The sequence below is a fragment of the Emys orbicularis genome, chromosome 3, assembly GCF_028017835.1.
Source record: "Emys orbicularis isolate rEmyOrb1 chromosome 3, rEmyOrb1.hap1, whole genome shotgun sequence".
Lineage (NCBI taxonomy): Eukaryota > Metazoa > Chordata > Testudines > Emydidae > Emys > Emys orbicularis.
The window spans coordinates 51,789,543-51,804,873 of NC_088685.1; the positions used below are offsets into that span (position 1 = coordinate 51,789,543).

At 41.1% G+C, this 15,331-nt stretch overlaps 1 protein-coding gene across 1 annotated transcript in view; it reads right to left on the reverse strand.

Moving 5' to 3' along the window:
* KHDRBS2 (KH RNA binding domain containing, signal transduction associated 2) overlaps positions 1-15,331 on the reverse strand; it is a 580,284-nt gene that overhangs the window by 360,003 nt on the left and 204,950 nt on the right. The window contains exon 3 of the mRNA XM_065401399.1: positions 5,976-6,092. Within this exon, the coding sequence (XP_065257471.1) occupies positions 5,976-6,092 (117 nt within the window). The remainder of the gene's footprint in view (positions 1-5,975; positions 6,093-15,331) is intronic.

The following is a 15,331-nucleotide window of genomic DNA, read 5'->3' on the forward strand; positions in this document are numbered from 1 at the left end:
CTGGGTAGGAAAGATAGAAAATGTGGCAAAAGACCACCTTGGCTTAACCACGAGATCTTGCATGATCTAAAAAATAAAAAGGAGTCATATAAAAAATGGAAACTAGGACAGATTATAAAGGATGAATATAGGCAAACAACACAGGAATGCAGGGACAAGATTAGAAAGGCAAAGGCACAAAATGAGCTCAAACTAGCTACAGGAATAAAGGGAAACAAGAAGACTTTTTATCAATACATTAGAAGCAAGAGGAAGACCAAAGACAGGGTAGGCCCACTGCTTAGTGAAGAGGGAGAAACAGTAACAGGAAACTTGGAAATGGCAGAGATGCTTAATGACTTCTTTGTTTCGGTCTTCACCGAGAAGTCTGAAGGAATGCCTAACATAGTGAATGCTAATGGGAAGGGGGTAGGTTTAGCAGATAAAATAAAAAAAGAACAAGTTAAAAATCACTTAGAAAAGTTAGATGCCTGCAAGTCACCAGGGCCTGATGAAATGCATCCTAGAATACCCAAGGAGCTCATAGAGGAGGTATCTGAGCCTCTAGCTATTATCTTTGGAAAATCATGGGAGATGGGAGAGATTCCAGAAGACTGGAAAAGGGCAAATATAGTGCCCATCTATAAAAAGGGAAATAAAAACAACCCAGGAAACTACAGACCAGTTAGTTTAACTTCTGTGCCAGGGAAGATAATGGAGCAAGTAATTAAGGAAATCATCTGCAAACACTTGGAAGGTGGTAAGGTGATAGGGAACAGCCAGCATGGATTTGTAAAGAACAAATCATGTCAAACCAATCTGATAGCTTTCTTCGATAGGATAACGAGTCTTGTGGATAAGGGAGAAGCTGTGGATGTGGTATACCTAGACTTTAGTAAGGCATTTGATACGGTCTCGCATGATATTCTTATCGATAAACTAGGCAAATACAATTTAGATGGGGCTACTATAAGGTGGGTGCATAACTGGCTGGATAACCGTACTCAGCGAGTTGTTATTAATGGTTCCCAATCCTGCTGGAAAGGCATAACGAGTGGGGTTCCGCAGGGGTCTGTTTTGGGACCGGCTCTGTTCAATATCTTCATTAACGACTTAGATATTGGCATAGAAAGAACGCTTATTAAGTTTGCGGATGATACCAAACTGGGAGGGATTGCAACTGCTTTGGAGGACAGGGTCATAATTCAAAATGATCTGGACAAATTGGAGAAATGGTCTGAGTTAAACAGGATGAAGTTTAACAGAGACAAATGCAAAGTGCTCCACTTAGGAAGAAAAAATCACTTTCACACATACAGAATGGGAAGAGACTGTCTAGGAAGGAGTACGGCAGAAAGGGATCTAGGGGTTATAGTGGAACACAAGCTAAATATGAGTCAACAGTGTGATGCTGTTGCAAAAAAAGCAAACATGATTCTGGGATGTATTAACAGGTGTGTTGTGAGCAAGACACGAGAAGTCATTCTTCCGCTCTACTCTGCTCTGGTTAGGCCTCAGCTGGAGTATTGTGTCCAGTTCTGGGCACCGCATTTCAAGAAAGATGTGGAAAAATTGGAAAGGGTCCAGAGAAGAGCAACAAGAATGATTAAAGGTCTTGAGAAAATGACCTATGAAGGAAGGCTGAAAGAATTGGGTTTGTTTAGTTTGGGAAAGAGAAGACTGAGAGGGGACATGATAGCAGTTTTCAGGTATCTAAAAGGATGTCATAAGAAGGAGGGAGAAAACTTGTTCACCTTAACCTCTAAGGATAGAACAAGAAGCAATGGGCTTAAACTGCAGCAAGGGAGGTCTAGGTTGGACATTAGGAAAAAGTTCCTAACTGTCAGGGTGGTTAAACACTGGAATAAATTGCCTAGGGAGGTTGTGGAATCTCCATCTCTGCAGATATTTAAGAGTAGGTTAGATAAATGTCTATCAGGGACAGTCTAGACAGTATTTGGTCCTGCCATGCGGGCAGGGGACTGGACTCAATGACCTCTCGAGGTCCCTTCCAGTCCTAGAATCTATGAATCTATGAATCTATGAGTCAGCAAAATAATGAGAGTTCTCAGGATGGAGAGCCTGTTATTTCAACTTGTCATAAGATCTCATTGGAAACTGGCTGTTCTCTTATGATGGACACAATTCACACTGATAAGTGCTGCATCCATCGTGTTAGGTACAGGGCCAGCCAGAGGGGGGGGCAAGTGGGGCAATTTGCCCCAGGCCTCAGGCCCCGCAGGGGTCCCCCGAGGATATAGTATTCTATAGTGTTGCAACTTTTTTTTTATGGAAGGGGCCTCCGAAATTGCTTTGCCCCCTGAATCCTCTGGGCAGCCCTGGTTAGGTAACACATTCTGTAGTCAATTTAAAAATATACTCTGTTATTTAGATACTAAACATTTTGAAATTCAATGATTTAGAGCAGAGTCAACATTAAAACCAGAGTTCTGGGTAACCAGTCTAAGAGAAAAGTGCATCTAAAAGACAACCTTATCCCCTGTGCTTCCAATCGTAATTGCAACTTCTTGTGTTAACTGGAGCTATTTCCAAAACTATGCTACTCTGTCCCCTTAGGCTGCATCTATCACAGAAAATTGAACTGTTGCTAATTATGCCAGTGGTATCAGTTTAATCACAAAAGTGCAGGGTATCCACTCTTGACATGCTGACTGGGTAAAGGACTGTTGCCCATTAATGCTCTGCTATACATTTGCCGTAGCATTGCCCTCTGGGTGCTTATCCTACAGTTCCCAGCACAACTTCCTGTGGCAGGTGCATAATTTCTACGGTACACAGTGTACATTTGAAGCTGCTCACATTCTTCATTTTGAGTGTGTCTTATTGCCTACTTTAAATGGATTTGTCCTGCATGAGGAGTCACACATACATTGTGTGGGGCAGGGGATACCCTTCGAGGCAGTGTGCCCAGTTGAGGCACAATGCTTTCTGATGCACTGGGGTTGCGCACGGCCACAACAATACTCTATTACATAGTGCAGTATTTGTGCACAAACACCTCTAAGGACAGAGCAACACCCACAGGCTGATGAAGGAGCAGGATTTCTCCCTACCCACCCTTTCCAGTTCTTGCTACATGGTAGGTGATCACGTGGATGCAAAAGGTTTCTGTGGCACGATAAGACCACCAATGACAAACACAGACAGAACATCCATCCAAAGCTTCTTAAGAACCTAGCTAGAGATTGATCTAGGTGGTGCTCAATCTGCAAGGAAGCTATATCCCTCTGGGATTTGCAACAATGATGATGATGGCCCTTCCCAGTCCCATTTACTTTAGATAGCACCACTCTGGGCACTAGCCTTGTTACAGTTCTTGTGCTCTCTGAGTTCATGGGCTGTAACTGTACAAAAGGGCTGGGGTAGAAAGGAAGAGCCTTCTTACTTAGGGCCAGGCACACTATGGTCCTTTGTTTGTAGCCTATGTTCAAATCAATTTCCAAATGTTATTCCCATCCTTCTTTGTATGTTTTCCTGCTTCTTATTCATTAATTCATTTGCATAAATCTCCCCACTGTCAAATCCTCCAATTTCTCATTCCTCCTCCATGCGAAATCCATAAATTCTCTGACAACTTCATCATTTCAATATTTGTTTGTCATAGACGCTCATCGATTTGGAAAGGGCAAATCAGCAGATAAGACCTCTTTAAAATATGTGCCTAAGGACTTCAGAGTAGGTATATTTTTCATCTTTTCCAACAGCCATATCACAAAAATTGTGTTCCCAGTTCTCTGATTCAGTCCAGCTGCAGCCAGCACAGGACTGGAGAAGACGAGAATAAAGGTGGCTTTAATTTAGCCAGCTGCTCTACCCTATGCACAGCTGCCCACACACCCAATGGACTATTCTAACAGCCAGGGATCAGGCAGCAGTGGTGGCACCCAGGCTGTGCCATCTACTGCTAGGGACTGAGAGAGAGAGAGAGAGAGAGATCACATAGGAGCTGTTTGGAGATTCCCCCAGCCTGGAGAATCCTTGGGGAGTTTCTTAAGCCTTGTTCTCGGCAACTATATCCAGAATGGTGCAAAAAGCCAGAGCCGAATCAAATGATAAATATTTAATCTCAGTAAAAGTTCCATGTTTTACTGCATAAAGGTGGCCAGTGGATGTTTTCTTACAAGAAAGCTTGTTTGAAAATGGCAATTCCCTCCCCTCCTTTTCTGTGTAGCAAGGCTTAGGCTATTGTTTCTGTTCATAATAAAGTCCTCTCCCCCCCCACCACCAAATTTTTCCAGGATCTGTCCCCGGCACATCCTGTCTGAGAGAACTACTTTGGCTATACAGTCACCATTAGTTGTCCCCAATTTCCTCTCATTGGATCCTGGTAACAATGATTCATGTGTTTCAGGTAATTTTTTTATTGTTCATTCTAATTACTTGGGGATTTTGTTTTCTTTTCAGTCATTATGACAAGGTTAAACGGACAGTCACTTACGATGGCCTGACTTACTAGAATTTTTTCATCACTGCCATACTTTGAAACAACATAGCATACATCAGTCTCATGGAACTGAGTTTTCATGATGTCCATTCTCAATTCCAGAACATCTAAGGATTCTGTCTTGTTTTCCAAGGAGGAAGGGTACCTTGAATTCTGATTTTGCTGTGGTGCTCAGGAGCTCATAGAATCCAGCCCTTTGTGTTGTCTCATGCAGTAAGTAGTAATGTCTAGTATATCTTGGATTGTCAGATCAGATTCATGAGACATGATAGGTGAATAGGCTGGTCTAAGAATCCGAGGATTTAGTCTGCCTGTTTATGTCCAAACACTTCCTGATATAACAGACCTTTCACACACCCCTGTTCAGGTCATTCCTGCTCTTGGCAATAATAATCTGAATGGGTAGCTGGGAAAGGAGCTGGCAGACACAATATACATGTACATTATTGCCACTTCAGCAGCATATGCATTTACTGATCTGGAGAGCAATATTTTTACAGTACCAGAAGCAGGTTCAAGGATTATAAAATATTCTACTTGTCAATGACTGAAAATAAACTCTTTGATGTAATCAAGCCATAAAAAAAATAAAGCCATAAAAATGAGATTGTCAAATAGATAATTAAAGTCCTTCTGTGACCAATATCTTAAAGAAATCTGTGGCAAATTGAAATACATTTTATGTGGGAAATTTGGATTTAAATTCTAGAGATACTATTATTCATATCAATAACATCGTATTGGATGGTTCATCTCTTTGTTTGTTCATTTGTTTAATTTTGCCAATGGTCTGATAATAACAATGTGACCAGTGATGTGGAAAGAAATGAGTCACCAAAACCAAATAATGTCACTCATAAAAATAGTAGAATGCTGGTTAGTTTTTAATTTATCCTGTCCCTGCCGTTTTAACTGCTGAAACAAATAGCACCGGTGACAGACAGAGCCACTAAAAGATATATCAATGTAAAATATAGATCATTGGAATGAACAGATACTATTTGCTTGTTGAAGCGAGATCAGACTATATGATGATAAGGTACGCTACAGTATACAGTCACATTCTTTCATTCAGAGTTAAATAAAGTTGCTTTAGTTTTATAAACAGTCATCTTCCAGAAGAGTGACACGACCAAGTGGACATTCCAAACAGCAAGGATGAAACATGTGCCATATAGTGTGTTCCTTTCAGTGCTATTTAAAAATTTTTTTCCAGGCTGTTGAAACTCTTTGTTTCAAATATGTCTTATCTAATAAATATTCAAAGGGGAAAAGTGCAACATCCGCAGACAAATATTAAACAGCATGGAGGACAAGAATAAAACTACACAAAGCACATTTACGCATGTCCAAATTATAGTAGTAAGCTTCACAAACAAACCATAGCCGGAAGAAGATAGACATGAGAATAGTTTTTTACTACAATTTAATTAGTAAATTTTTAATGTAAATTAACCTTTTAAGAAGAGTCCACTATATATAACTTTATGTACACTTAACATTATTTAAGATCAGAATTCATGTACAATACCTTAGCTTTATCCCTCATGGAACCTTTGCCCAGGATAGACATTTTTGCACCTGTCTCCTCCTGTAACCTCTTCAAGGAGTTTCCTCTTGGTCCAAGCAATTTCCCAACAAAATTGAACTAGAAAGTGAATAAAATATCTGTTTTTAGATAAAGATGAACTAAAGAGATGGTGTTCAGAAAGTGCAATAAATATTGGTAAGCAAGTTACTGGAGAAGGAAAGGATAACATATTGGCTTCAGTAAACATATGTTCCTAAAAGGATAATTTTCCTTTCTTTTAAAAAATGATATGATTTAGTTCTAGGGATTAAGTCCTGAGTATAAACAGGCTGTGTACCAAGGAGATTCATGGGGTCTGTGGGAGAACTTAGGTATCCTCCTCTCTAGGCCTAAAGGCAGCAGAAGTATTCATGATTCCTGTGTTCCTCCTGTGTGTATGTTTGTAGGTGAGAACAACCAGATGCTCATTGTAATCACTGGTACACTGGATTCACTCCTATTACTCCCCTTCCCCATCTCCCAAACTCCACGGCTGTTTGGTCACAGGGAAACCTGTGGATCTCTTCTCTCCTGCAAGTTGGTGATGTGGACTTGAGCCTGCCCATTCCGTACAGTAGAACTGCACCTGCTGAACCTGCAGTTCTCTATTTTTGTCCTGTTTGGGGTGCTCACTAAGGGGACAAAATTGGCCCCAGAAACACAGTAATGTATGTGTGGGCAACTTCTTGAAGTTAATGTAAAGTACCCTGTGTATAACTTTTCCTTAATGTGTGTTTTGTGTTAAATTCAGTGGGCAAATGGCAGAGTGCCTCAGCCAGTGGCATGTTAATAGCTGGTTGTAAGTTGGTCAGACAAAAATATGCAAATGACAAGGCAGCCTGACTTGTATCACTCTGGTATTCTTCCATAGAGCAAAAGGAATTTATAGTAATTCCACTTAAAGAATGAAGTGGTAGAACGGGCAGTGTTGGAAGGAATATGGGAAATACATCATGACAAAAGGAAAGAGCAACTTAGCATATGGTGAGGTGGTTCAAATGACCCCCAGATGACTAACAAGACGATGTAAACACCTCACCATATGATGTATCCTCAAGATCTCAGAGCACAACAGAATTTAGCCTCACAAAATACCTAGGAGATAGGGAGTATTCTTGTCTTTATTTTACACAAGAGAAAAATGATGCACAGATTAAGTGGCTTGCTCTACATCACAAACTGTCTGTAGCCAACCCAAGTATAGAACCCAGGTAGCCTGACTCTCAGTATTGTACTTTAACTATAGATCACTGATAGTTCCTCTAAATATCCAAGTGCTGGACACATAAGAGGTACTTGTGTAAATCACACACTATAGATGAATTTCTTTATCAAAAAATATAAAAGGGAGGTGTTTCCCCTTAATACATAATCACCAGCATCACAGCCAAATTAAACACTTATGGACAAACTCTGTTGTCAGCTAAATCTGTGTAGCTGATTTCAGTAGGGTTCACAGGCTTTACTGGAAGTAGAGTTTGGCCCCTAACATTAGTCACAGGAAACACATACATTGAATTTCCCCACAAAGAGAGCTCAGAGAACTGACAGAAAAGCTAAACCCTTCATTTGTTTTGAAAGTCCATTCACTAGTCTAAAACCCTCTGATTGTAATGTAGTATTGGACACAGAGGTACAATCCCAAAGTAATATGCCAATGTGCCTGGAATGTGCCAATACCAGGTTTCGTAAAGTAACATTCCGCTACACTGCCAGCAAACCACATTACTTAGCAAACCTGACAGACTGTCTCTCTTCTCAAGAGTTTGTTCAACAGTTGAGAGGCGCTCAAGCTGGTACTCCCGTGGGATATGGAAGAGAGGACTGATACTCTTAATGAGGGACCTCAACTATGGAATTCACTCTTCTGATTGGTCTGAAACAGCCCTAATTGGTTGTTGACCTTTAGAGTATACTGAAAAGTCCAACTATTTGGGCAGGTGTCTGGGGAGGTCTGAGGCTCTGGTGGGAGTGTGGGGTTTTTTGGGGTGTTTAGATAAGGAAATTTCAGTTTTAGGGACTTGCTTTGTTTGCGAAGATTGTTGGCTTGCTGCCATTTGTGCCTTTGAGTTCCTTTTATATTTCTTTATTAAGGGGCCTTGAGCCTGGGTTAGGTGTTCTTTTATTATGTTTCATGTTGAAATAAATGAAAATAAAACAAATATTGGTGACATAAGGAAGAAGGAATAGTAAGGACTCGGTTTCAAACCTAACACTGAAGTTTCTAGATATTGTTAAACAATATTTATCCATCAGACTATATCAACTCCATTTCTGTGTAAATATGTATTCAGGAAATATACAGGTTTGTATTGTGGCTTTCCAAGACACAGCCCTGCTTATGCTGTGTGCGAAGTCAAAGCACACAAGCTCAAGTCCCTGTAGCTATCCTATCTGCTAAGCACAATGGCAGGCAGGATGGCTATGATGGTGTAACAGTGGGCACTCAGAAGAGGTTACTATACAGCCTTTGTGAGCGCAACATGAATTTCTCCTTTGCTAGTTGCATCTCACAAGGCAGTGCAGAAAGATAAGGTGTGACTATGCACTATTTCTCCCCTTTCAGGGTGTCTACTGGTGCTTAGGGAATTCAGTATGTGGTATAATGGCTGCCTTTGAACTGGTGCACAAGTAGGGGAAGGGCACTCATGCAGGTCAGACAAAATTTGGCCCTCTTTGTTGTCTGAATAGAAAGGAACTGTTGAGAAAAAGCCTATAGATGCTGACCATTTATATTTATACATGTTATAAATTGTCTAATAATTACCTGGAACTGTTATAGCCTAAGGGACTGATCCTGCAGAGATGAGTTGTAGGCTGCATAAAATATGTACATAGTGGTTTTTAAAGACTAGCATTACACTGCAAATAAGTATTAGGGCATGTTTAATTCCATCGACTATATGGTACCATGCAGGCAGACTTAATCCATGTCTTAGACACTCTCTTGAAACACGCATTATACAGTAAGCAACATTTACAGTTAAATAACTTAATTGTATTAAATGTGTGTTCCTTTGCCACAAATTCCCAAATAGTCAAAGTACCATACCAGAAATTCTATTACACTGTTTTCAGTTTTTTGCAGCAGTTCAAAAAGCTAACAGAGTGTTAGGTACCATTAGAAAACGAATAGATAATAAGACAGAAAATATCATAATGCCTCTATATAAAGCCATTGTCTGCCCACACCTTAAATGCTGTGTGCAGTTTTGGTTACTCCATCTCAGAAAAGATATATTTGAATTGGAAAAGGTACAGAGAAGGGCAACAAAAATGATTAGGAGTATGGAACAACTTCCATATGAGGAAAGATTAAAAAGAACTGGGACTGTACAGTGAGGACTAAGGGGGGATATGATAGAGATCTATAAAACCATGAATGGTGTGAAGAAAGATAATAAGGGAGTGTTATTTACCCCTTCACATAGCATAAGAACCAGGGGTCACCCAATGAAATTAATAGGCAGCAGATTTAAAACAAACAAAAGGAAGTACTTCCTCACACAACACACAGTCAACCTGTTGAATTCATTGCCGGGGATGTTGTGAAGACCAAAAGTATAACTGGGTTCAAAAAAGAATGGTCAAGGGATGCCAAGATGGTCAGGGATGTAAACCCATGCTCTGTATATCGCTAAGCTGCTGACTGCCAAATGATGGGAGTGGATGACAAGGGATGGATCATGCAATAATAACCCTGTTCTGTTCATTACTCTGAAGCACCTGGCATTGGCCAGTGTCGGAAAACAGGATACTGGGCTAGATGGACCATTGGTCTGATCCAGTATGGCCATTATGTTCTTATTTTGTTATGAGAATACCATGCTGTGAAGAAGAATGCAATCTCCCATAGCGCTCTCCTGCCTGGGATCTCTTCATTTGGGCTTTGAACAGTGACCAGGCGTTAGCCCATGAAAAGGAAAATAGACTTCAACTGAAATACTCCAAGGAGATTTAGGGCCAAATTTATACCTGGTGCAATTCTATTAAGTCAACTGAATTACGTCAGAGAAAAATTAGGTACAAGCAACCAAAACAAGAGGCATTAAAACTGCAGTATCTCTAAAAGATTTACTTATGGCAAACATTTTATTATGCATTTTTTATCTTCACAAATGCTGGGAAGCTCATATTTACAGTGTACTTGAAGAGGATGGTGCAATAATTGCCTGGTTATTTATTAGCTCGCATCAAGCACCTAAATCTACAGTGAAAATACATTTTTGGCATAACTCCATGAAACAGATGGTCAGTGACTCTAGACAAACATCTTCCAGAGTACAAGTCCATACGGATATAACATACTATTCCCTCAGTTTTCATTTTAGCTATTTTCTGTCAGAATTTGGTAACAAGTTGTGCCGTTTAAATAAATGAATATAAATGAGTCTTAGCATTAAAATAAATTTTCAGGTTACAAATAATTGTGTTTAGTCTCTGATGTATCTTTATTTAGGTAAATTTAATCAAGTCTATCCCAAGGTACATTCCAATAGCTATAGCTCCAGCAGTTCTCAAACTTCATTGCACCATGACCCCCTTCTGACAACTAAAATTACTACACAACCCGAGGAGCGGGGGTGGGGGTGAGGACAAAGCCTGAGACAACCTGACTCCTGCCACACCAGGTGAGGGACCAAAGCCAAAGCTTGAGCCCCACCACCCTGAGCAGAGGAGCTAAAGCCCAAGGGCTTCAGCCCTGGAAGGGGGCCTGTAAGCTGAGCCCCACTGCCCAGGGCTGGAGCCTGAGCCCCGCCACCCAGGGCTTTAGCCCTTGGGCTTCAGCTTTGACCCTGGGCGGGGGGGGCTTGGGCTTTGGCCCCGGGCCCCATCAAGTCTAACACCAGCCCTAGTGACCCCATTAAAACCCAGTCCCGACCAACTTTGGGGTCCCAACCACAGTTTGAGAACCCCTGCTCTAACCTATATATTAGTAGTTATGATTCTGCATGTTGGGGGCCAGATTCTGCCATTCTTATTCACTACTTGTTGAATACTGTGATTAAAATCAACAGGACTCTGTACAGCATGTTTTTAAAATGAGAAATTGGCTTATCTGCCTGTGTAATAAGAGGGAGGGATGGGGATTCTGATTTTTCTATCAAGGATGTTTTATACATGCTTTTTCTTGTAATGTTTCTGTACATTATTAAACTGTTGCCATGTTTGACCACAGAGATGGCTTTATTTCAGTGGTGGGGGAAATTAAATAATGCTTTTTGGAGCTGTCCAACATGCAGTGTGTTTTGGCTCTTAACCCCCACCATGTTTGGCCAGCTCAGCCTGCCAGTGCAGGAGGTTAGGAGGCAGGGATGAATGGCTCAGCTTCCTTTTTACCCATTTCAGTACAGAGTCTGCAGTTGTGGCTGGCCCCTATACATGGACATAGAAGGGCAGAAGTCTCCTGTACAATCTTGTACATCCATGCAAATAACAGCTATATCTGGGATTTATCATCACAATCCCATTTTTCACTTTCAGAAACTTTTTGGGGATGAAATTTGCCACTTTCAGAAACTTTTTGGGGATGAAATTTGCCAGGCTTGGTCTCTGTCTCTGTCTCTAGGTGTCTTTTTATTAGTATTGGAGTAAAAAATAGCTGAGGTTTGACATTTGATCTAATATGCTTGATTTCATAATCACATTTTATCTTAGATACATATATGGATGGTACTTTATCTAACTTTGCTGGAAACACTGTATTATTTGAGAAATAGTATATGATAATTTAATTAAAGACTATTGCAGTGCACTGTTTTTTGCATTTCATTATTATTAATAATTATACTTGCAACAGAACTTATGCAGAAATCTGCATGTTCAGAGCACTGTACAAACATTTTTATTTTATTATTCAGGTCATGTACATAAAGCAAAGCATTATTTTAATTTGACTGACATATGCAAACTCATTAATATAGCTCTATGCTACCAGCTTGGAGGAACCTTTCAAAAACATTTTATTTAGAACCAATTCTACTTATACTTTATATAATGCATTTTCTGTATACTTCCTGCCAGTTTTGTATTACTGAGGACATATGCATGAAACTTTGATCTTGTTTCTTTAGATCTCAGTTTCCTGTACTACTTCAACAATTGCAATAACAAAATCTATAGTTTTCACAATTTTTCATGATTCACTGACTGCTCTTTGATGACAAATTCTTCAGTAAGGCCTTAGTATTTCTTATGAGGCTCTGTGCATCCTGAACTGACGCACCTCCCCTAGCATCTCGCAGGATCAAGCCCTGAACATCAGAACACATAACCATACAGTGAAATCCTACTGGGTTACAAATTCTGACTGGTGCTGAGCACTTGCAACTCCCACTGAATTCAAACAGGAATTTTGCCTGAGTAAGGGCACAAGATTTGACCAGCAAAGTCAAGATTGCTTTAACAGAATTTAAAAAAAATAATATTTCATATATGTGCGAAATCTATAAAGTAAGAATATAAATAAGAAAAACTGAACATTAAACTTCAGACATCCAGCAAATTACATACAGTAGAGTGCAGTACAAAATAAGAGAAAGTGGGAAAATTTCATAGTGGATCTATTGCTATTGTCTATGAGGTGAAATGTGGCTTTGCTATATTGCCATAAGCAGGAATAACCCTAGACATTTTACCAGCCAGGATAGAAAATGTTTTTGCCCTCCCCCCCTTGCCCTGAAGTGGCGGAGTGAAACAGCAGCATGGTGCCCCTTGGAAGCTGGCACCCAGGGTGAATCCATCTTTTCGCTCACCCCTAGAACCAGCCCTGGCCGTAGGCCCCAGCTAAGGAACAGCTCATATTTGCACTGCCCCAGGAGCAGATGCAGAACTAGATTGTGACTCAGTCTGGTCCCTAGTTCCCCCACTTGCTTTGGGGAAGGGGCACCAACCCTACATCTTGAAAAGATTGTTTCCACCAGTGTGCTGGCTCAGCTATGCTGGACAGCATATGGCATGGGTGGAGACTGCCACTCCACTCCCTTCCTGACTACTCATGGCCCACTTGTGAAGGATGGGAAGTGGTGGACCCATGCAGGCTACTTGACCCACACCCTACAATTGCAGTACCAGTGCAGGAGATGAAGGGGGTTCCTTACATCCCGTTATTTACTTCAATAGGGGAGTTAACATCTCACTTGATATTAGTATAACTGAATATCTAGCTATATTCTGAATATGTTATGTCACTTGATGTGGAAATATATGATTTCTGTGAAGAATCAATCATTATTTGAAAATGCACATACAAGGATAATGTTTTTTTCCATTGTTGTGACCAGGTATACCTGCCCCACACTGGGCCAGAAGGGGTTAATCCCATACTATGGAGTGAGGAAGCCATGCCCCCTTTACCCTGCTCGGCATGCTGCAACTGGAACCACAGTATAAAAGGGAGCAGCTCAGCTCAGTCTGCCCTGACCAGAAAGTAGAGTGGACACGCATTGCAGGCTCCTGCCTGGGAGCTGTTAGAGCCCCAGACCATGGAGGCCAGGCCTGCTGAGACCCAGGCGAATACCCCACTGTCTGTGGAAGTCCACGATGGGAAGGAGTTGTTGTGAACTTCACCTGTCGACTATCTCAGGGAACAGAGAACCTGTGGGCTACGGAGCAGGAAGACAGACACTGATCCAGTTGTGGTACTGGGGACAGAGATAGCATGTTTCAAAAGTATCCCTGCTGACCCAGTGGCAGATACGCTCGCTGCTGATAGGGCCCTGGGTTAGGACCCAGTGGATTAGGGAGTGCCCTGGTCCCTCTCTCTCATCCACCACTCCTGGGTGGTGGCCCACCCTCCACCCCCTTTGGCCACTAGGCCATACTGCACTCAAGGGTGGTCCTACTAACTCTGGCTGCTAGGCCATACTGCCCTGCACAGAAGGGCGATCCTCCTGACTTTAGCCATTGTGTCATACTGTCCTGAGCTACAGGGCCTCAGAACAAAGGTAGGCTACTAGGCCATACTTCATTGCGCAGAAGGGCAGTCCTACTGGCTTTGGATGCTAGGCCTTACTGTCCTGCATGGAAGAGCCATCCTATTGACACTGGCTGTTAGGCCATGCTGCCCTGAATCTAAGGACAGCCTCTCTGACCATTAGTTCATACCATCCTGGTGAGAAGAGTGGTTATTTGGACTTGGCCATAGGATGATAACACCCCCAATGGGTAATGGGGTATACCTGCCCTGCAACAATTTTTTTAATTTGGCAAGTTGATTGCTTAAAATTATGCACTAATTGCCATTTGGATTAACTTCCAAATTGGATTACCAAAGCAGAAAATATTTTTTTACCCCATTTGAGTGCAAAAGGATTTAAAAAACAGGGTGGGTTGCAGTTTGGTGGCTGGTAGCATGCCTTCTAGAAATGACATAACTGTGCTTTAGTTAAGCCTTCGATGAGGCAGATAAAACAATGATTCTAGGTCAATATTTGGAAGGAAGAACAAAGCATATTGTACATGACAAATGAGTGGGAGAACATGAGATGGAGCCAAAATGGCTAGATGCTCTATAGAATGAGATGAAAACATTGTGCAGGAAAGAAGACTTGCCATATAAACATCAATAATAGCCATAAAGTAAAGAAAAAAGGCTGCTGCTCTAATAATGTGCAATGACGCCATAGCATTTTTCACTTGCAACTCTTCCTTTCAAAGAACAGGATTTGGCTCTCATTGTATAATAGGATTATAGAGTTTATCTCTAGAATGACATTACTGAATGCCTCAATTACATTTAATAACAATCCTATTTTTAACTTAATATTTACTTCATTTTGAGAACACTGCATTCAGCAGTTTCATGTACAGAAAGCAACCCAGTAACAGAGTGTGAAGGGGTCCTGCCTGCACTGGACGGACAATACATTAAAGGTGTAATTTTTAGAGCTAATGAGAGCTCACAGTTCCCATTGGTTTAAACAGAAATTGCACATGTTCAGCAAAAAAATTATATAAAAAAATTATAATTAATGGAGATATCCTATCTCCTAGAACTGGAAGGGACCTTGAAAGGTCATTGAGTCCAGCCCCCTGCCTTCACTAGCAGGACCAAGTACTGATTTTGTCCCAGATCTCTAAGTGGCCCCCTCAAGGACTGAACTCACAACCCTGGGTTTAAGCAGGCCAATACTCAAACCACTGAGCTATCCCTCCCCCCCTAAGTTATATTCTTATAACTTAGAATTGTTTCCCTAAACAAGAGACCAGTCATGAGGTATATTCTCTCACTGTAGGGATGCTGTGAGGGATGACACATGTTCCATCCAGGAATGATTGGTTTTGTCCTTAGGATAAAAGTAATTAAATTGGTAGAG